Source organism: Colossoma macropomum, unplaced genomic scaffold (assembly GCF_904425465.1).
Source record: "Colossoma macropomum unplaced genomic scaffold, Colossoma_macropomum, whole genome shotgun sequence".
Lineage (NCBI taxonomy): Eukaryota > Metazoa > Chordata > Actinopteri > Characiformes > Serrasalmidae > Colossoma > Colossoma macropomum.
The window spans coordinates 16505238-16528919 of NW_023494802.1; the positions used below are offsets into that span (position 1 = coordinate 16505238).

Here is a 23682-nt window from a genome sequence, read left to right on the forward strand (position 1 = left end):
ACATAACAATATATGTCCATAGGTAAGTAATATAAGTTGGATACAAGGGAAATCCATATATGCTAATATATCTCACATATATATATTGATATTGTCATTTTGCTACATTGTTTGTTTATTTATTTACACATTTAATGTGGGTGACCCAAAATGAAAACATACAAACCAGTCAACACTCTAACAGAAAGCTCATATTTGAGCTAAGCCACCTGGGCAGCAAAGGCCTAAACAAGCCAAACCCACTTAATAAACACCTTCAGACATTCGCAGGTATGAAGGATTATATTACACAAATGAGCAAAATGAGGTTGTATTGGTCTTCAGAGCTAATTTCAACTTATATTGCCTCCGGGAAAAATAGTACAGTAAAAAAAAAACCTACAGTGGCTTTGGAACTACATTTCCCATAATCCTGCAGTCCACAACAGACCAGGGCTGAGAAAAAGGCTGTGGATTCCACTCATTCAGGCGTCAAGAGAGACAGAGCAGAAAACACGGGCGTGTTTTCCCAGTAACACATAAATGGAGGTACGAGCTTAGGCAGCAGGCGAAGGACTTTTTAAAGATGGTGAAAGACCAAGAAGTGGAGCGCATCGCGAAGAAGCTGGACAAAATGGTGCACAAGAAAAACACGGTAAGTGAAAGAAGGCTGGCTGGCTGGCCGGGCGGCCGGCCGTCCGTGGAGCGCCGAGAGTCGGTCCAGCGTCGGAAAGCAGGTAGGCACAGACTGCGCTTATGTGTGCTGCACTTTTAGTTACGGAGGAAATTTCTGGAAACCTGTGCTGGTGTTAAGAGTAAATCAGCATTTTGAACGGCACGGAAAATGTCATCCGCCAGCCAAGCTCGCCTCCCTCGCTCATTTCTAACGTAACGTTAGCTTTCGATTTCCATTTCGAATGAACGCCGCCGAGCTGTTTTCAGACCGTGAACTCCAGAGGTTAGACTAGATATGTGAACCGCATTTACTTTGAAAAAAATACCCCGACTTCGTCTCGTTGCTGCCAGGTTAGCTAACGGAGACATTCGGCGGTTTACAGAAGAGGCGTGTACGTTAGGCGGTTAGCAGCGGTGGTGTTAGCTTCTGTTTAACTTGCTGCCTAAGGTGCCGGAGTTTAACCGAGGGCGGTGAAGGTGTTAACTAACCCGCCAGCTCGCCCATTTGCCAGAGTGAGGCTATGAAAGGAGGTTGTTGTAGTGCAGTTAACGTTATATTACTCACCACCAGCCTTGTTTAGCCCCAAAAACGCCTCCCTCACTGCCGAACTCGCCGAACAAACGGCTTTCGGCTGAGTTTGTTTTCGTGCCGCTGTAGCTGATGAGCTGGCGAACTGGTCCTTCTCCAGTTTTCTCCCGAGCTCGGTTGCAGGGTCACACCAAAAACTTCATTTGCCCCCTGCTTTACCGCAGAAAGGCCACGGTTCAGCTCAAATAAGTGATAAACCGACCTATTTTGTGATGAGAGTGCTTGGTGTACACAGATGAACTAAAAACTATGGCTGCGTCCTAAACCGCATAGTGCTATATACTACGCATACTACGTTGCTGAAGACTAGTTACTATTTTTTTGCATGCTATTCAGTGTGGTAGTGTGTGGTTTTGGACGCAGCCCGTCTGTGAGTAAGAAACATACTCCTGTTCCAGAAATGCAGAAATGGCGGCTAGATAAACAAAAAAAAAGTATTCCTGTCCAAATCTAAAGTTCAGAAGACATGCAGAGAGTCTAATGTCCCTTTTGGTAACACCCTCTTCCTCTTTTCTTGTTGTTTTAATTTTAGGATGGCGCCATAGACTTGCTGAAGGAACTGAAGAACATGAAAATGTCCCTGGAGACCCTACAGGTAGTTCATTTCCCTTCAAAGTAGAAGCCTTGGGGAGTTTTTCGTTATAAATGGTTCCTCCCTTTTGGCCTCTTTTCTTTTAAGGGGGTGAAAATATTCTATTTTTTATTTATTTTATTTGTTGGCTGCTTTTTATACTCTGTCTGGTGATTTAATCAGAGTTATGAGATTTTATTCAGCTTTGGTTGCCTATCAATAATTGGTATAGAGAGGAGGTTGCGGATGCACTCCCAATAATGCTGAGAGATTCAGCATTTTTAATTGTGGAGGTTAGTGCTTGTGTTCAGATTCACTGGTTAATTAAACCAACATTAAAATGGACTGAATACATAAATGATTATTCAGTTATAATGCAGGCCACATTCAAGCAGTGTAGTCCTTAACGGAGTCACATGATTGACACGTCACATGAAGCATTTCTGGAAGATGGCAGTTTGAGGCTAAACAAATTGAGTTTTTACATTTTGGCACAAAAAATCTGCACTTTAATCAGAGTTATGAGATTTTATTCAGCTTTGGTTCCCTAACAATTGCCTACTGTATGTTTGTAGAGAAATTCTCTGCAGAATTTTTCATGCATCATAATCTTTGAACCCTCTGAGGGTTTGCATGTGACTTGCTTTACCTTTCTCTTGGTTTCTGTGACCTCTGGGCTTTTGTAATTCTCACTTGTCATTTTGCTTTATCCAGTGAATTACAACCACATTTCCAAAAAAGCTGGGACGCTGTGCAAAATGTAAATAAAAACAAATGCAATGATGTGCAAATCATTTAAACACTATATTTCTTTAAAAATAGTACATAGACAACATATCAAATGTTAAAACTGAGAAATGTTATTGTTTTTGGAAAAAAATATGCTCATTTTGAATTTGACACCAACAACACGTTCCAAAAAAGTTGAGACGGGGGCAACAAAAGGCTGGTGAAGTGGTGCAATGCTAAAAAAAAACACCTGGTGGTTGATTGGCAACAGATCAGTAACATGATTGAGTATAAAAGAGCATCCCACTCTGTGAAAGTGCAAGAATTCAAGAATAATGTTTCTCAATGTAAAATAGCAAAGAACTTTTGCTTTCCATCATCTACAGTACATAATATCATTAAAAGATTCAGAGAATCTGGAGAAATCTCTATATGCAAGGCCAAAAACCAGTATTTGCTGGCTGTGATCTTTGGGCCCTCAGGCAGCACTGCATTAAAAACAGACATGATTCTGTAGACGAAAACACTGCATGGGCTCAAACACTTCTGAAAACCGCTGTCTGTGAAAACAGTTAGTCGGTGCATCCATAGATGCAAGTTAAAACTCTAAAATGCGAAGAAGAAATCATATATAAACAGGATCCAGAAACGCTGCCACCTTCTCTGGGCCCAAGCCCATTTAAAATGGACTGAGGTGAAGTGGAGAATTGTCCTGTGGTCCGATGAATCAACATTAGAAATTTTTTTTTGGAAATCATGACCACTTGTTATAAGTACACAGTTCAAAAGCCAGTATTCATGATGGTATAGGGGGGCATTAGTGCACATGGCATGGGTGATGTGCTCATCTGTGAAGGCACCATTAATGCTGAATGATATGTACATGTTTGGCAACACGTGCTGCCATCCAGACAACGTCTTTTTCAGGGAAGGCCTTGATTATTTCAGCGAGACAATGTTAAACCACATTCTGCATGTATTACAACAGCATGGCTCCATATTAAAAGACTCCGGGTGCTGAACTGGCCTGCCTGCAATCCAGACCTGTCACCACTGAAAACTTGGCACATTATGAAATGAAAAGTATGACAAAGGAGACCCCGAACTTTTGAGCAGCTTAAATCCTATATAAAGTAAGAAAGGGAAAACATTTCACCTTCAAAACTACAGCAGACGGTCTCCTCAGTTCCCAAACATTTAAAGAGTGCTGTTAAAAGAGGAGGTGATGAAACAGTGGTAAACATGCCCCTGTCCCAACTTTTTTTTGGAACGTGTTGTTAGCATCAAATTCAAAATGGGCATATATTAAAAAAAAAAACAAAAAACAGTAAAATTTCTTAGTTTCAACATTTGATATGTTGTTTTTGTAGTAATAGTCTTTAAAAGTATGGTTTACATGATTTGCATATCATCGCATCCTATTTTTATTTACATTTTGCACAGCGTCCCAAATCTTTGGAATCGGGGTTGTAAATGCTGGCAGAATTTAGGGGTTAGAAAAGCTCAAAGTAGATGAAAAAATGCTTAAAGTCCATGAAAATTCTGTTCTCTGCTCTGTGGAATCAGTAGTGATGTAGTAATGTAGTGATCTTAGTGATTTTGTGACTAGAAGGACACTGATAGAGGGCCCAGTACTGAGCCCTGCAGTACATCCTTTGACAAACATCAAGCAGAGTCTAAATCAAATCCAGTCTTTTTTTTTTTTCTACAGAGGTTAATGTCAGTCTACGTCCAATGCCTAATCCAGCTCATCAATAGACATGTCTGGAAGCTTAGGACGCAGCTGAGGTAGACTGCATTTCTCTGCCGTTAAGTAACAGAAGGCCGTCGTATTTTGTATGATCCTTGAAATGTATCTGAGAAATGCACCCTTCGTTTCTGAGAATTTGAAGGAATCAGCTTGTGTATTCTTCGAGACCTTCAGTCGTCCACTATCCTTCATGCACACTGCAGAAATATTTGAGAAATGGCCACAGCAGCTGTAAGTGGTGACATGATATGGTTTGCCTCAGGGGTGGGCAGTGTGATGTAATTCATCACGATAATGATAAAATGTCACAGTATACCTTCCTAAGCATATTGTGGACATTTACTAAACAACACTATCTACTATCTAATTATCATAATTTGGCCTGTGCAGTGCAGTTTGTAAAACATTGACCACTATTGTAGTAGTTGGTGTTTTAATATTATTATTATTATTATTATTATTATTATTAGTAGTAGTAGTAGTAGTAGTAGAAGTAGTATTTTCATAATTTGCACTACAGGTTCTGTTTTGCCTTTTCCATCTTATTAAAATATCAGTAAAACGAAATATCGTGATACATATCATATATTGTGAAAATATTATGATGTATTATTTGTTGCCATATCGCCCACCCCCAGTTCACCCCAATGTAAACTTTTTTTTCCCTTCAATTTGATGTCTTATTGTTTTTGTCAGCAAGCCTTGATGTGTCTGCACAGCCTGTTAAGGCCGTCTTGATTGTGCATGACCAAAAAGTGAAAAGGACCCTTTAGATAATAGAGCAAGCAAGATCTCGCCGACCTCTGCTGCAGCTCTAGCAGCTATGCTCCAAAAGCTTGGCTGCAGCTAAAATGAGGTCGGTTCTCTGTAGGACTGTCTTAAGAAGGCTCCTTGTTTGTGTTAGATAATGTGAAACAAAACATTTTACCAAGGCTGTTCATGAAGGAGCTGGTGCAGAAAATTTGATGATGAAAATACTGTTAATATGAATGATAAGATAATAAGTTCAACTTGGATATGAATGATGTAATACATGGCAGGCTGGACCATTTGTTTGTACTTAAATGAATTTACAGCCACAACTAAAGAAATAGTGAACTGCATTTTTTTTTCAAACAATGTACAGTAGTGTGGTTTGACCTGTTGACATTTCTCTTGACCTTTCATGGGGTCAAGACACATACACAAAGGATTATTAGTGACAGAAAGGCTACTCTGGTATCGTTCTCAAAAATAATCAGAATTTAGGCTGCGTTTCTCCGACATATTTGAAGGACTGGAACAGCCTTGGTTGACGTAGCGGTCTTGAAATGCAGCCCACCTGGACAACAGCCGAGTTTTTGGAACGTAGCTAGTGTTTTCTGGAGACCCTGATTAGCTGGATTAGGTAGGTTTGGGTTGGATCACTGCTGGAAAGGTCTGGATGCTATGTGGCAATTCAGTCACTGGGATTCTGACACAGTTATGGAGTCAGTATAAATATAAAAAGTAATATTTTTCACTGATTAGGCCACAACAGGCTTTGCATCCACACCTGATTTTCAGCCTGCTAGAGTGGATCGTAATCTGACAGCACAAAAAAACACCATATATATCTATATATACACTGATCAGGCATAACATTATGACCACCTCCTTGTTTCTACGCTCATTGTCCATTTTATCAGCTCCACTTACTATATAGGTGCACTTTGTAGTTCTACAGTTACAGACTGTAGTCCATCTGTTTCTCTGCATACTTTGTTAGCCCCCTTTTACCCTGTTCTTCAGTGGTCAGGACCCTCATGGACCCTCACAGAGCAGGTACTGTTTGGGTGGTGGATCATTCTCAGCACTGCAGTAACACTGACGTGGTGGTGGTGTGTTAGTGTGTGTTGCACTGGTCTGAGTGGATCAGACACAGCAGTGCTGCTGGAGTTTTTAAACACCTCAGTGTCACTGCTGGACTGAGAATGGTCCATCAACCAAAAATATCCAGCCAACAGTGTCCTGTGACCACTGATGAAGGACTAGAGGATGACCAACATAAACTGTGCAGCAGCAGATGAGCTATCGTCTCTGACTTTACATCTACAAGGTGGACTGACAAGGTAGGAGTGTCTAATAGAGTGGACAGTGAGTGGACATAGTGTTTAAAAACTCCAGCAGCACTGCTGTGTCTGATCCACTCGTACCAGCACAACACACACTAACACACCACCACCACGTCAGTGTTACTGCAGTGCTGAGAATGATCCACCACCCAAATAGTACCTGCTCTGTGAGGGTCCACGGGGGTCCTGACCACACACACATGACCCCAACGCACACTTGGATGCACATAACACATTGCATTGTTTAGAGTGCAGTATACTGTTTACAACCCACCCTTTCACAGGGAAAACAATGACCCTTTTGTCTGTGATTAATCCAACTCGGTAGCAACTTTTGAGGTTAAAAAAATAGGTTTGGCCAACATTTAGTACAATTTTAGCTCAGAGGGAGCTTTTTGAAAAGTAATCTAATCCTTAAAGTTAGAATTTAATCTAATCCAAATGCTAAAATCAAATCGCTTGTTTAATCAGATCTAAAAGCCAAAATTGGATTTCTTTTACAGCTGCAGGTGCTGAAACATATTAGATAATAGGTTTAGTGTTGTGGTAATTTACGAGTTTATTCACGTCAGCCTTGGATATGAGAGTGTTTTGGGGAAGCTTTTGGAGTTGTTGACCTTGGAGTTCAAAAGGGTTCAGAATCCTCGGCTGTGAGCGCAGAAGGAGGCTGTGGTAATGATGGAAGTGAAGAGAGATGAGGGGTTACTCACAGAGAGATGAGGGGTTTCTCTTGATTTCTGCCTCATTAAAAAGATAATGCAAGCACTCAAACTGTTGTTACTGTTACGCTGTAATCAGCAAGATACTGTTCTTTGAAGTGTTTGTAGATTTGGTGCTTTCATTTACAGATCATGTTTCACTCTTTGTTTCACTTCTTCTGTTCTTTTGTTATCTGTCTCGTCCAATGTGCTTCAGTCCACACGGATTGGCATGTCCGTGAACGCTGTGAGGAAGCAGAGCTCGGATGAGGAGGTGCAGTCTCTGGCCAAGTCCCTCATCAAGGCCTGGAAGAAACTGCTAGGTACAGTTTTATGTTATTAACTGTCAAAGCAGCAGTTTAACAAATTTTCTGCGTAAATCGTTAGGATGTAAACAAAGGTTTCCCAAGAGCTCCCTGACAAAGTTAATTAATTAATGACAAAGTTAATTAATTAATGACAATGCGTTATCATGCACTCAATAATCTGCTGACTGCAGAAAATAAGGTTCTGTCAGTAATCGGATCAACGCATTTATGTGCACTTGAGTAAATGAGTCAGACAGTAATCAGATTTCTGTTTTGCAACCAGCCAGTAAACTCACAGAAGACGACGTGACATAAATGTAACGTAAAACTCAAAACTTCATGCCGCAGCTTTTTTTTTTTTTTAATATTGCACCACTTTACCTGAAAAAAATGGACATACATCATCTAGAAGATGAAGAATATTTAAGTTTTTCATTTCCTCAAGCATGTAGTTGGTTTCAGCGCCGCTCCAACGCTGCTCGCTTATTTCCGGTACAGCAGTCTGTTCCGCACATGCGCAGACTGAGAAGTCCAAAAGAAATCAGAGTTTACAGCACTGAGAAATCTGATTATTGAGCTAAAATCCAGCTCTTTTTATCAGATTTCTTAATCAGATTTTTTAGATCCGATTATGATGTTTACATGACCATTTGTATAATCGGATAACTGCAGAAATCTGAGTATGACTGGAATATTGAGCGCATGTAAATGCACTCGGTGTTTTCTAAAAGGTTTTGACCTGAAACGCATTTTTAAACTACATGTAAACGTTCTATTAATTGCTGTAAATACAGACGAATCAGGTGCTGGATGACTACATCACCTGTGGCTGTCAGCATAAATAAGAGTGTAGAGTAGAAGCAGCTAATGGTCCAAGCGGAGCCATATAGACATTGTGTAGTGGAAGATTTGAACTTTCATTCTTCTCCTTCGTAGATGGTTCTGAAGGCAAGTCTGAGGAGAAGAAAAAGGGAGGACCTTCACTTCAGTCAACATCATCTAAAGACAGTCCTGGATCCAGTGACTTCAGGTGTGTATCTGTGTGTGCTAGTGGTGAACATACAGTGATAGGATACCTATGACTGATACCACGAAGTAGTTTCTGAAGCACATGAACGAAACACTGACTATGTGGGCTGGCCAGCAGCAGTAAAAATGATTTAGGCAAAATCTCTAACACTAGTATTTTGTGGGAAGGCAATGGTAGTAGATGACAGACCAGTAAGAATTCTTCCTAAGGTATTCGTTTCTTCGGTACCCTGACGTGCAGACATGTAAGCGCATATATGAGACAAATGACTTGAGAAATTTAGAAACAACTTCCAACTTAGCGATCACTTCCAGCATCGCATGTAATGCAGTCAGTTACATGTATGTCAATGTATGTGGCGGATTTTTTTTGGATCAGATTGTTTCGTCCTAACGGGAGTTACAACAGAATATTCAGGGCCTCTTTCAAGTGAATCTGTGTGTGTGTGTGTGTGTGTATATATATATATATATATATATATATATATATATATATATATTTACACACACACACACTCTATTAGACACTCCTACCTTGTCAGTCCACCTTGTAGATGTAAAGTCAGAGACGATAGCTCATCTGCTGCTGCACAGTTTGTGTTGGTCATCCTCTAGTCCTTCATCAGTGGTCACAGGACGCTGCCCACAGGACGCTGTTGGCTGGATAGGTTTGGTTGGTGGACTATTCTCAGTCCAGCAGTGACACTGAGGTGTTTAAAAACTCCAGCAGCACTGCTGTGTCTGATCCACTCAGACCAGCACAACACACACTAACACACCACCACCACGTCAGTGTTACTGCAGTGCTGAGAATGATCCACCACCCAAATAGTACCTGCTCTGTGAGGGTCCATGGGGGTCCTGACCACTAAAGAACAGGGTAAAAGGGGGCTAACAAAGTATCAGAGAAACAGATGGACTACAGTCTGTAACTGTAGAACTACAAAGTGCACCTATGTAGTAAGTGGAGCTGATAAAATGGCCAATGAGCATAGAAACAAGGAGGTGGTCATAATGTTATGCATGATTGGTGTATATGCATGTGTATGTATATAGGAAGGGGCGGGTCTACTGCCAACAGAGAATTTAGAGGGAAAAGCCATCCCACAGATATAGCATTTTATTTTTATTGGCGATTCAGAACTTGGATTAATACCAAAAAGAGACACGTTTTGTGAAGTTGACTTCACTTTCAATTTTTTTTTCAGTATAGCTTTTGAACAGTGAGCAAAAAAAGTTAGTATGTGGAAAATTATCATCTGTTTTTAAACGAGACAGTCATCTACCATTTTGTTTTGGCAGAAATTGATTTTGTTCATTTCTGTGGATTGTGGTAACTACTGTGAGAGCTTAGTGACCATCTGCAAATTGCATCTTAAGTAGTGGTCATCGGTGTCCAAGCATGATGCTTCATTTTGGTGTCAGTAGGGTCTTAAAAGATGACGTCTGCCAAATTTCATACAACAGATTTTTAGCAGAAATACATGGAAAACAGTAAAATGTTTGGACGCGACTTCTTTTTGCATAGTCGTAGAACACATGAATTCAATAATTCCACAGCAATTGCCCTGTAATTTTAACCTCATGTCAAAATCTCTAAATTCCTTCTTAGTAACGATGCTGCTGGCGCCGCTACAGGGGATTGGTTTCTGAACATGTTGTATTTTCCACTGCTTATTATGATTTTTTTATGTCTGATTAGACAATCACTATAATTTCTCCTCTTATTGCAGTAAGAAACCAGAAACACCAAAGACTCCCACCACTCCCACCACTCCTACAACCCCCAAGTTCACTTCCTTTCCCCCTCCACCGGTCACCACTGACAGCGTGCGAAACAAATGCAGAGAGCTGCTGGTCTCGGCCCTGCAGACGGATGGTAAGTCCAGGCCAACTTGGTATAGAGTAGTCAAGCTTGTAATGCCCTCGGAATCGGGTCAAAAATAAATGTGTTTTTGTGTGTGTGTGTGTGTGTGTGTGTGTGTGTGTGTGTGTGTGCAAAAAAATATTTGAATGTTAAATAAAATAAATTACTTGCTGAGATGATGTAGCATGCCCCTTTTGACGTTCGGTGTCCTTGAAAGCCACAAGGCTGAAGTAGGGCTGGGCGATAAAACGATAACGATAATTATTGCAATATAACTTTCCTCGATAGAAATATAAGAAATGTTTGATAAATGTTTGATATAATAGAGCATTCTCACACTTCCATGTTCCAGAGACAGCCCTGGTGGCGTTTTCTACTGCAAGAAAGCGACACTACTCTGTTGTCGCCACAAGAGGGCGTACTTCAGAGTTTTTCAGCATGATTTTTTTGGGGGGGGGCGTGCAAGGAGTGAAATGATTCGCCAATGTCTGAAACGTGGAGATATATATTAGCTCTTAGAGTGGAGCGATCGGCGATCTGTTCTCCTGTGACTCAGTGTAAGTGATGAGGTCAGTGGCGTAACTATACTGTCCTACAGTAGTGAACTCACCCCTTTCTTAGCATCCGAATGAACTTTAGCAGCATTAAATCACGTCTGCTCCTCACAACTACAGCACTGTTACAGCGCTCAGTCATATTTTAGTATTAGTGCATTCCCAAGCAACAAAAGTGAAAGAGTGCACTGCACTGATTTAAACGAAAGTAAACTGAGGACGCTGTGAGGCACTGGAGAGTGGGAGAACGCTAGCTTTCTAGGCTAGCTGTTTTAGCAGCTGGCTAACTTGAAGCAGCTCTGTCACTCGCACAGCACGGCCGAATTAATGTTGCTGTAGATCAAACAAGACACCGATTTCAGTTTAGACGTACCTAAAAAAGACTCTCTTTGTTGGGTGTTAGAGATCCACACTGCATTTAATGCTTTTACACAGTGAGTGTCAGATATACTGCAGTTCACCCCTCAAACTACTACGATAGAATAGAGAAACCCAGGCGTCGCTAGCTGGTGTCTGAATACTGTGATATGCTCTGACATGGATGTGGTGGGAGTGACGACAGTAAGGCGGTGTGATCCATCACTGACGTACCGAGCCAGATAATGTTTGCTGTTCTTATTAAGCTGACGTTGTTGAGAAACGAAACAGTTTGGCGCTTGTAACCAGATAGCCGAGCGCTCGTCACCAGACAGCTAAAAATAATTTGTTTTCTTTTTAAATTATGAAGATTACAGAAATTGCGGCCGTGCTTTTCCAGCTGGCAAAAACAGCTGACCCGAAACTCCCACTGTCCCATGACAGATTTGTGAAATGTTCCAATGTTTGCCAAATGTTTGTCATGTTCTGACCATAAAGGATAGTTTAAAACAGCAACTGACCACTCAGGAGCAAAAATCAGCCTTCAAACTTGAAAGAAAATGATTTGACATTTATTGCAATATGTATCGATATTGACTGAAATACATTTTTTATTCTGATAACATTTTTGGGCAGCAACAGGTTTTATTTTGTACTGGAGATAGGTTGTTTTGAAAAAAGCTTGGCAGATTATCATAGTAGACCACTACAAAACGCCTGGAATGCAGTATTAGGTAAAGCTAATAGATTCTAGGCTAATAAAGACACGATCAATTACTGCGTGGACTGCTGATCTAGTCTAGGCAAACATTACTAACAGCTTTCACTTTAAGAATCTCTGAGTTGTATTTTAAACCTTTGACAGAAGTTGGCAGCATCATCTTTGGTTTCACTGCTGTCTCTCAAGTGGCAGCTTCTTTTTTATGTTTTCACAGATGATTTCAAAACAATTGGAGCAGATTGCGAGGCCTTGGCGGCAGAGATTGAAGACTATATCCTTCTATTTCTCTTGGAGAGCGAGAGCCGCTCTCTTCTGAGCCAAGTGATCATCTGCTGGTGCTCCATTCCTTACCTTGACCTCTGTAAAGTGATGTTTTAAGGTGTCTATACCAATCCAGGGCTTCCTTAACTGACATGTTACGTATCTACAAGGAGTTTAAGGCCACCGACATGAAGTACAAAACAAGGCTGAGGAGCCGCATCTCCAACCTTAAAGACCAGAAGAACCCTGACTTGCGCCGCAACGTGCTGTGTGGCAACATCTCCCCTGAACGCATAGCCACCATGACAGCAGAGGTGCGTATGTGTGTAATACCATCACAGTACAATAATGGCTATAAAGCAGGGGTTCCCAGCCTTTTGCAGTTCACAGCCCACACGACCAGCTGAGAAGGCTTTTGTGGCCAACAAGAAGATTTAACTGGCCTGTTTTTTTTTGTTTTTTTTTTCCAAGTTTTTTAAAGTTTAACGTTTTAAAAAATGAATAAATATCAGCAGCACCCCTGGCAGTACTAATACAGCCCACTGGGGGGCCACCGCCCACAGAGTGAAAATTACTGCTACAAAGCATATTATTCTTGTCTGCATGTGAGCTTTGCTTATGCGGGCTTGTCTATCCAGTGGTGCTCCCATTGTCATGTTTTTCATGATAGTCCCTCATTAAGTCGGTGTGTGTGTGTGTGTGTGTGTGTGTGTGTGTGTGTTGTAGGAGATGGCGAGTGCAGAGCTGAAGGAGATGAGGAAGGCTCTGACTAAAGAATCTATCCGGGAACACCAGCTCTCTAAAGTGGGCGGCACTGAGACCGACATGTTCATCTGTGGGAAGTGCAAGGGCAAGAGCTGCACCTACACCCAGGTACGTCCACACTGACCATCGTACTTGATCAGCTAAGACGTGTTTGGTATCCAAAAGTTCCCTCTTTAGTTTTTGTACTGGAGCTGTGATGCGAGTGTAGTGAACAAGTAATGGAAGCTTATATTCCACCATTCTACAAACCGCACACCTAAAACATCACAATCCTCATCGAGGGTTGATCTGTTAGGTAATGTGAAGTAGATGTGATTTCTGACAAGCTAAACAGGGAGAAGATACTGTTTTGTAGCTACAGTGTGGGATGCAGTGTCAGAAACCACAAGTCTGTTTTACTATTACTGAACAATTTACATATTAGTTATATTAGCCTTGTAGGGGTGGTTAAGTCAGTCATGGTCATGAAATTGTAGCTGATGATTTGTCATGTTTATAATTGCAGTTAACAATTTTGTCTTTGTGATGATGTAAAGTACCTCTTTACACATCACAATATAATGACTGACTGTAAACACTTACCTGTACTTACCTGAAGACTGATTATCCTTGCTTTGGGGAGCAAAGAGAACTGAATGGGTTCACCTGTGATTTACTTACCTGGGTGAGTCCATCCTCTGTAGAGGAGGAGGGAAGGAGAAAAACTACAAGAGTAAATTGGTTAAGAAGTGTACACCGTGCTGGAAATATGTTTTAATGACGTCATGAATATAAAGGTGATTAGTAAGGAAGCACATGGATTATTTACTGTCGCATGTAAATATATATTTAGATATATGAAGCACTTGTTTTTAACCCAGGCCTGTAATGGTATATCCTAGGGGAGGAGCACCCCAAATATAAGCAGCATTACTGGGGGGTAGAGAAAAAAATCCCTTCTTTCAGCTGGGTGGATGATCGAAGGTGATGCGAGTGAGTCCTATATGACTTTGCAGTCATTGGTCTGTTTCATAGTTGTAGAGACTATTTTCGTTTTGTTTTCGTTTGTTATGTGTGCGCGTGTAAATATGTAAATAATCCTGAGTGTTGGTGTGTAAATAAAGGTGACGGGGAGAAGAACTCTTGAACCAGCCGTATTCATTCCAGTTACTTGGACCGCTTGCCCGACGCTACCCATAAGGTGTGTCCCCTGCCACAGCATACTGCCGGGTCGAGGGACGCACTTAATCACAGTCTTTTTTTTTAATCATTTTGTGCATCTATTAATAAGCTATATTACTCAGCGCTGCCCTTAAATATATAAGAGCACTAAGTTAGAACTTTTTCATAAGTCCCATGTAGGGCTGGGCGATAAAACGATAACGATAATTATCGCGATGTAACTTTTCGTCGATAGAGCGATACGACATGTTCGATAAATGTTCGTTATAATACACCATTCTCACACTTCCACGTTTTAGCGAAAGCCTTCGTGGCGTTTTCTACTGCAAGGAAAGCGACACTACTCTGCTGTCGCCAGGAGAGGGCGCACTTCCGAGTTTTTCGACATGATTAGTGAGGGAGGGGGTCACGAGTAAGATGAGTCTTTAGCAACGGCTGAAACGCGGAGTTATACATTCCCAGTTTGAGTGGAGCGACCGGCGATCTGTTCTCCTGTGACCGAGTGTGAGTGACGAGGTCAGTGGTGTAACTGTACTGTCCTACAGCGAACTCACCTCTTTCTGTACATCCTAACCAGCTTTAGCAGCGTTAAATCACAATCACAATCCTCACAACTACAGCGCTGTTGCAGAGCTCGGACAGTCATATTTTAGTATTAGTGCATTCCCAAGCAACAAAAGTGAAAGAAAGAAGTGAGTTCATGTAAATTACAGGTTCGATTTATACGAAAGTAAACTGAGGAAGCTGTGAGGCGTTGGAGAGCGGGAGAGTGCTATCTTTCCAGGCTAGCTGTTTTTAGCAGCTGGCTAACTTGAAGCAGCGCTCTGTCACTCACACAACACGGCGAATTGATGATAATGTAGATCAAACAAGACACAAAAGCACCGCTTTCAGTTTAAACGTACCTAAAAAGAGGACTCTGTTTGTCTGGTGTTGATATATTGAGGTTCACCCCTTAAACTACTACGATAGTATAGAGAAATCCAGTCGTCTAGCTGGTGTCTGAATACTGTGATGTCATTTGTAGCGGGGTAGCCGAGCGCTCGACACCAGCTAAAAATAATCTGTTTTCTTTCTTAAATTATGACTATTACAAAATAGCCATGCTTTTCCAGCTGGTAAAAACAGCTCACCAGACACTTTCTCCCACTCTCCCATGACAGATCTGTGAAATGTTCCACTGTTTGGCGAGTGTTCGTCATGTTCTGAACATAAAGGATAGTTTAAAACACGATATCGATATCGAACGATATGAATTTTGTTTATCGTGATAACATTTTTGGCCATATCGCCCAGCTCTAGTCCCATGACGTCTCAGTGAATGCATTTACTGCTTTCTTTAATTTACATTTGTTTGCCACAACCCATGATACTGAATCTACATTTTGTTTGTTATGGCTGATTGTTATTTTGAGATCTAATGTGGAAAATTATTTGAAATGATCACAATGATTGCGAATAGGCGATAATGTAATAATTGTGACAGGCCGAGCTCCAGTGCAAAACAAAAGAACTTGAGACAGCAAACATGTCTTGGCTGATCTGCTACGGAGAAAATTGTGCATATTTGATGTTTTTGACACCTTTTACAGATTTTATTTTTGTGCTATAAAAGCCAAACCGTCCACTGTTCTATTTATTTTCCCCTTTAAGTGTGTAGGTTTATACTTCACTATCATTATCAGTAGTGTTGTCACCATATCAGCATCCGGCTATATACGTATTTGTTGACAAACTATGAGATGCATTTTAACTGCTCAGATTCAAACGAATATCATTGTCCATTTTATTGGGTGGTGGACAATTTTCAGCAATGCAGCAACACTGACATGATGGTGGTGTGTTAGTGTGTGTTGTGCTGGTACGAGTGGATCAGAGACAGCAGTGCTGCTGGAGTTTTTACACACTGTGTCCAATCATTGTCCACTCTGTCAGAGACAGAAGCTCATCTGTTGCTGAATGCTTTTGTTAGTGGTCCTCTAGTCCTTCATCAGTGGTCACAGGACACTGTTGGCTGGATACTTTTGGTTAGTGGACTATTCTCAGTCCAGCAGTGACACTGAGGTGTTTAAAAACTCTGCACTGCTGTGTCTGATCCACTCGTACCAGCGCAACACACACTAACACACCACCACCACATCAGTGTCACCACAGTGCTTATATATATATATAAATATAAAATATTTCAAAACCATATTTAAACAGCTGATTTATTGTACTGTGAAAGAGAGTTTTGTACCCTGGACTTTTATATTGAAATCTCTGAATTGTGTTTATTTTACTGCATTTGTAACGCTCTATAAAACTCACTGTCCAGTCCCTGCCTGCACCCTGTAATACCTCTATACCCAACTCTCTTAATCTAAAATACCCATCTAATCTAAATTCCGTCTGAATGACACTCTGATCGCAGCCGTGACCTTAAATCATGTTTTACATCAGTAGACGTGTAAACACGGCAACAAACAGACATTGAGGCAGCGCTCTGAACAAGTCAGCACAGGCCCCGAGTTAGACGGCATAGTGATTGCAGCAAATCCCCCGACGCTAATGGAAGAGTGTGTCCCAGCATGTATATCGGAGTGCATTAGCTTCACAGGCCTGTTGGGATGGAACACTGTGTATTAACACGAATTCCCTCCGCCCGCAGGTTCAGACGCGCAGCGCTGATGAACCAATGACCACCTTTGTGCTGTGCAACGAGTGTGGCAACCGGTGGAAGGTAAGAAAGCCTCCTAATTCGACCTGGTGCGCTTAACACCACAGCTGTAACATAAGCTGTACAAAGAAGCTGTTCTGTAGCTTCAGCTTGCTTGATAGTAAACTATGGCTTTAATAGAGTCACATATGGAGTTTGTGCTGTTGTTCCAGGATGTGACCACAAGGTGGCACTATTTGCTCAGTGTAACTGAACTGCAGTGCGCCTTCGATTAAATTAAAGAGCGTGACCGTCTGCAAACGCCCAGCAGATCAGTTTGAGTCAGTTACCTGAGCTAAAATGCACATTTTAGGCACATACAGTTGTGTGGAAAAAGTTTTGGCGCCCCACACCCTGTTCTCTACAGAGAACACACTTCTGCTCATGTTAATGCAGCAGCTGCTTATTTGCTGAATTTAACTTATTAGGGGGGGATATTAAACGTATAATGTGGCTTGTGCAAAAGTTATGGCCCATTATATATTTTATTTGACATGTTAAAGTCAGGAAATATGTCAGAAGTAAAAATAAAAATAGAAATAACACTTATTTAGGGTAGAAGATGTGTTAAGTTTTGACTTAGAAAATAAAACATGTAAAACTTGGCATGTGACTGTATAGCCATCATTTGTGTGTGTGTGTGTGTGTGTTTAGCCCGCCGTAACTCATCCCTCTCCTGTCTTTTTTTTTCTCTGTCCAGTTTTGTTAAGCAGCATCGGGATTCTTTGTGTGAAGTGACCAATTAAGAAAGTGAGAAGGTACTTTTGTTACTTTTTGTTTTCCTTTTTCAGAAGAAAATGTCATTTTTTTATACTCATTTCACAGCTTTGTAATATATTCGGTGTGCATATTGCTACTTATGCAACAAAAGGCATTCAATGTAAATAATTTCATTTTATATCTTTTCTTTCTTTCTTTTTTGTACTGGAATCGTATCCATTGCCTTTAAGCATTCTGACTTCTCAAGTCAGCATTAGCTCATTCGATACTGCTTTCGCCTATGATGAAGCACTTTGTGCCTTTTCTGCGCTTTCGGTGCCAAGATTGTCTTTGCTTACCGATATGTACAAATTTCTGCTCCACATTTAAGACTTGTGATCATGTGTGTTGTAGATATGCATATGCAGATTATGCATTTGTTTTTGATTTGTAGTGACACTTTATTTGGACGGTTCATTGTAGATGATTTGTAGAAGCTTAATTCATTTCCAGTGAACGCAGAGTTTGGTCATTTGTAACATTTGAGCTTAATCCAGTACTTAAGCTTCATTTTGGCTCTAAGCGTAGTCAGCTGAGTTGGAGTAAGAAGACAGTTAATAATCTGAATGTCTGTAGATCATCTATAGGAGACCTTCCATAAAAAGTGGGGTTATTTCTTTTTCTTTTTCTTTTCCTGTGACTGAAGCATGTGTGCTTTTTCCAGAACTTGAAGGTTTAGTACTAGAGTCTAACGTTGGGCATTCACCTCTTTTCAGAGGTTCCACACGAGCAGATGATCAGAATAGTGGATTTGATTGAATATGTGTATGATATGAACTTGTGGACCAGTCAGCCTTATTAAATTCAGAGAAAGATGTGCAGATTTGTCTCTTTTGACTGACTGCATCTACAGTCTGCGTGGGAGTTTTATAATTGTGCTGAGTCGATTTAATAAATGCTTAAGCGATTTAAACATTAACGTATTCCTTAAGTATGTCGGAACGGCAGGAACCCACCAACTCATTGAACTCGCCGTACCTTCAGACTCTTCCAAGCGCAGATCCATGTGAAACCGTTCAAACACCAAAGCAGCGGCAGCCGCAGTCATTTCCACACAGCCTGAAGGGTTTTGAGGGAGGCATTCCTGAAATGTGGGTTGGGTGCTTCCCATGTATTTATTTCGCGCGCTTCACGCTCTTGCCACTAGAGGGCGGTGGATAGGCCCAACGTTTCTGAGCTGCCAACAGTCTCTCACTACAGTTACGTAACGGAGCAGAGGGTGGGCAGCACACACACACACACACACACACACACACACACACACACAGCAAATTAAATGAACTGAAAAAGGGCATTGGCTATCAGAGTTTCCTAGAATACCCAGCAAACTTGGCAAATCGATTTGGGCCGTACACAAGATGGATTTCCAGATGAAGAGCGTTCCCTGAAAACAAGTGCGGTCAGTCTTTTTAAAGGTTATCAGATGTACTTTGGCACGATTATCCTCACGACTTGCGATAATTCGATCCGTATGATGCGTAGCCGACGCCGCGCCGAACAATCTGAATGTGAGCTATTCTCATAACACAAAAGTAAGGGATTTGGATGCGGCTTTGAGCTCTGAAGTCGGCTTTGATCCGCCGGACGCGGTCACATGAAGCCGGCGGTGTCGCTTTGGCCGCTTCCCCGTAGAGTCGCCTCGTGCTAATCATGCTAAACTTAATCAATTGGCAGAACAGAAGCGGCCCTCGCGCAGGGCACAGGTGGCGGGAAGCGCTTTGGCCGCCGCCCAACCAGTAATTCACGCGAAGCTGTCATAACATTTCTTAATTACCCCGACCAAAAATAAATCCTGTCAGGACTAGTTTGGGCCAAAGAGATTACGGGAAGAGCTCTGTGGTGTTCACGATGGTGCCACTTTGCTGCTCAGACAGAAACAAAGCCGCAACAGGCCGGGGTGAAACAGAGGAGGTGGGTTCAGACAAACAGTGAGGGTGTAACAGTACAGTTTGATTGAGTTTAATAAGTGTTGAAATTTCTCAAATCTAAAGCTGTTATTACAAATTTACAAATTACACAGATTCACTTGATTTTAGCTCAGATAAATAAAAGCCTTAAAACCGAACCGTTTCAGTGCCTGATGGCTTTGCGCTTTACTGCTACAAAAAGAGCCGTACACGCTCTAAAAAAGGTTCTTAAAGGGTTCTTTAGTAAAGACAGTGGTTATATATAGAACCATGAACACTCAAAGAACCGTTAGTATGCTTAAATGGTTCTTTGGTGAAATAGTTCTTCCGATTTATGGAGAAGGTGCTGTATATGATTCTATACAGAACCATTTTGAAAATAATGTCAAGCTTGTAACAATAAAAGAACGTTTTTTGCTCATATATATATATGTGTGTGTGTGTGTGTGTGTGTGTGTGTGTGTGTATATATATATATATATATATATATATATATATATATACACACAGCACATTCTCCATAAATCGGAAGAACTATTTCACCAAAGAACCATTTAAGCATACCAACGGTTCTTTGAGTGTTCATTGTTCTATATAGAACCACTGTCTTTACTAAAGAACCCTTGAAGAACCATCCTTTTTAAGAGTGTAGAAATAACCCCAGGTTATAATAATCCTGTATGAATCGACTTGTTGGGGAAAAATCCATATCAATATTTCGCTGCTGTCAGAAGAAAACCTTGTATCTCCATTTTTGTTTTTTAGTTTTTGACATAATTTGAAAATGCCTCTTACCCTTTACATTGTTTGTAAACTTCATGATGAATGGGCCAAAAGAAACGGCCCAAAATGACTTGGAAAAAAGTCTGGTTCCATTGACTTACATTAAAAGTTAAGTAGGTTTTTTCCTTCTCCTGAAAAGTTACCATTTTGGAGATACGAGGTTTTCTCCCGACATTGTGTGGAAAATGAGAAGTATGGCAGCGCTCAAAGTGTTTACCTGAGTTCTCTGTGGCTGAAATGTACCGTCCTATCTCAAGTGTACAACTCGGAACATGAAAGGTAGCTATGTGGATGGTTAGAGTAAATGGACAAACAATAAATTAAAAACAATAAATTCAATGTTTTCTGCTCTTCTGGCGTGAAGGCAGTGTGAATCGAGTAGCCACTCCAATTTTATACGGACGTTTCTCCTCCCATGTTAATTGGCCATAATCACATACAGACGTCCTGTGGTAAACTAATCCCATCCGAATAGTACTTAAGTGACCTGAAAAAAGCCCAGTCTTATGAGGCTGAGTGTCTTCACATTATTAGCCCTACCCAGCCTACTTTGCCCTGATTGGATGCATCCAGGTGCTTAGCTTTTGATCACTGACAGTGGCTTCTTTTCTATGAAAGACCACAAATGAAGAGGCCGAGGGGCGAATCAGCGAAACGGTTTTAAAGAGGAATTTAACCGACTTTTCAAAAAACGTCATTCTGATTGGTTTGGTGCGAAATGGTTAATTCTGGAGAAACTTGACTTTGATTTCTTTATATCGGCAGCGGCTCATAATCTACACAAATGTAGCCATTTTACTTATTATCCAAAACCACCAGCAAACATATAGTCTTATACTGCCAGGTGTGATCTCGTAATGAGAGTCTATCTCAAGCCTCAGGCAGCATTTTTGTTTCTTAACTCTCTGTGAGGGAGCTTTTCAGACGTCTGGTTCCCATCACCACCACTGTGAACAGTTCTGACTCAAGTTTCTTTGGAGTGGCACATTTTGCATCAGACCTCTCTGAATCTTACTGATATACTTATATAGAATTTTTGCAACTTCTGTGGAATTCCTCTATACATTGTTTTGTTATTTTTGAATGTTATTTTTTTGATTATATATCAAACCGTTACATAGTCTGTAGACATAAAAGCCAATTGCTTGTCAATTACAAGAAAAATTGAACTGAATATTTGAAAAAAAAGGCTTGCGCAAGTTAATACAATGACAGTGAGACTGCAAAGCAAATTACACGAAATAAGAAATCATATGAAAGCTAAATACATTACACCACCCACCCACCACACCCCCCCATCCTCCCATCCTATTCCTAGCCTAGCCTCGTTACTTAAGCAGCAACAGTTGAATGATGCATCTTGATTGTTTCACTTTGGTGTTTTGGTTCATGTTCATATATCAGCACGAATGTTTCCTGCAAATAATCACACACTGATAACCTGTGTAAACACACAGACCTGATCAGACGAAGAAAAAAAAAGCTTTTTAATCATAGGATGGTTCGGTTGAGCTTAAGATCCTATAACTAAGCTTCTTAGCTCCACATAATATTTTGTCATCAATAACACCCTAATGATCTTGGGGAAGGTGTGTGTGTGTGTTCACGCTCTGCGGTCACCTACCGCGTGAGTCGTGTGGAGCTGACTCCTGGCTGGTGTCTGTGTTTGTTTTGGCAATATGATGGTATTTCCATACATGTTCTGCGCGGCTGTGGCTCTAACAGCAGCCAGAGAAACCCCTCTGAGCTTTAACCACGCTCAGAAATCAGAGCCTCCCCGCCTCCCCCTCCCTCAGCCAGCATTCACCCGGCGAACTGATGTCAGAGCAACAGATAAATACTGCGTGATCCCTGGTTCTCGGCCCCATGTGTGCCCCACCTGAACATGACGGGGCTTGTGTGGCATTTAAAAGTGAAGACGCCAGCCTTGCACAGTTCTCTGAGGAATCCTGGGGCCTCTTTAAGGAACAGTTTGGCCAAAAAAACTCATTTACACAGTTTTCTCCTTACCTCACATGTAGTCGATCAGCCAAGGCATGTTAGCTTTCTCAGTTTTGCACTTGAGATATGAGGCTAATAACTGCATTAAAGGGCTAAACCAGGTTTAATAACAACCATTAGAGGTGCATCGACCATGAGTTTTTATGGCCAGTTCTGATTTCTTTACGGTCAAATTGGTCGATATTTATTAACCCCTCTTTTTACGCAAAGCTCACACTGTGTTGGAAACATGCTAGCACATCTCACTTGAAAACAATAGCTGTCTTCTACATTGTGTGGAAATTGATGAATGGACCAATAAAAATGCTTCAAAATGACTTTAATGTGCATTAATGTTTTTGCCTTCTCCAGTTAAGTTACCATGTCCTTTTGTTGGACTGCCGTTTGAACCTTTTCAACTCCTTGAGACCACCGGTGGTTCCAAAACACACTTCGTCATATTCTTCATAACTTTCATATTTCATGAGCTACATTCTAAAGGTGGGGGTCGTATGAGAGCTGTAACTGTCTTCTTTCCAGTCAAATAGATGGGTGATGTCATTTTAAACCCTTGTAATAAAAGAAGCTGAACTCACAAATTTTTTTGTCTACTGAAAGTCGACCCATTTTTCCACAAATCTGAGCTATAAACTATAAACAGATGGCGTCTCTTCAGTGATCTGCTCTGTAAAAATTATTTTTATAAAATAATACAAAGAGCGTCTAAGATTTTTGGCTTTCAGCAGTAAATTGTAAGCATATAGCAATATGTGTGATCATAAAACACATGTTCTGTTCATTTGAGGGGAGCTTTTAAAACAAATAACTAAATAAAATAAAAATTTACGTTTATTTCGTGCAGTTACTGAATAATTTGCCTTATGATTTGGTCATGTTAATTCAGATGGACAAACCAAAATATAGCCTGGAGAATAAGAGATTCTTATACAAAAAAATCACTCATGTAAATGACAAAATAAAGAGCTACATCGAAAGAAACAACCGGCTGTTTAGCCCACTGAACCATGTAGAATTATGCTGGCATTTTGGTATTAATAGTATTCGATTACGTCATTAAGAAGACCACGTCGCCATGTTGGTAGCCGAGCTGTAACTGTGCTCTGATGGAGCTCGACTCATCACCGTTACTGCAGATACGGCCCTGCAGGTGGATAAAAACCAACAAAATAGACCAGAATGACCACAAAGAAGATGAAGATACACCGATCAGGCATAACATTATGACCACCTCCTTGTTTCTACGCTCATTGTCCATTTTATCAGCTCCACTTACTATATAGGTGCACTTTGTAGTTCTACAGTTACAGACTGTAGTCCATCTGTTTCTCTGATACTTTGTTAGCCCCCTTTTACCCTGTTCTTCAGTGGTCAGGACCCTCAAATAAAATCACACAGGCAATGCACTCAAATATATCAGTTAATACACT

The 23682-nt window shown here is 40.9% G+C and overlaps 1 protein-coding gene across 2 annotated transcripts; it reads left to right on the forward strand.

Moving 5' to 3' along the window:
* Positions 1 to 432: 432 nt before the first annotated feature.
* On the forward strand, positions 433 to 18385 carry tcea2 (transcription elongation factor A (SII), 2). Of its 2 annotated transcripts, none has more exons than XM_036591904.1 (10): positions 433 to 634; positions 1776 to 1838; positions 7302 to 7407; positions 8329 to 8422; positions 10155 to 10300; positions 12135 to 12191; positions 12341 to 12495; positions 12908 to 13054; positions 16758 to 16829; positions 17506 to 18385. In XM_036591904.1, exons 1-10 carry the CDS (start codon positions 566 to 568, stop codon positions 17512 to 17514), a joined length of 918 nt encoding a protein of 305 aa, XP_036447797.1. In that variant the 5' UTR covers positions 433 to 565; the 3' UTR covers positions 17515 to 18385. The 2 variants fall into 2 exon arrangements, with proteins under 2 accessions (XP_036447797.1, XP_036447798.1); XM_036591905.1 differs by lacking the exon at positions 433 to 634 and adding an exon at positions 891 to 937.
* Positions 18386 to 23682: the final 5297 nt, after the last annotated feature.

Bases quoted from the DNA above. Each gene is read 5' to 3' on its own strand.
- tcea2 (XM_036591904.1), top strand. From the start codon at position 566: ATGGTGAAAGACCAAGAAGTGGAGCGCATCGCGAAGAAGCTGGACAAA. The intron at 10,301-12,134 runs GTAAGTCCAGGC...ATGTTTTCACAG, and splicing joins CTCGGCCCTGCAGACGGATG to ATGATTTCAAAACAATTGGA. The intron at 13,055-16,757 runs GTACGTCCACAC...CTCCGCCCGCAG, and splicing joins AGAGCTGCACCTACACCCAG to GTTCAGACGCGCAGCGCTGA.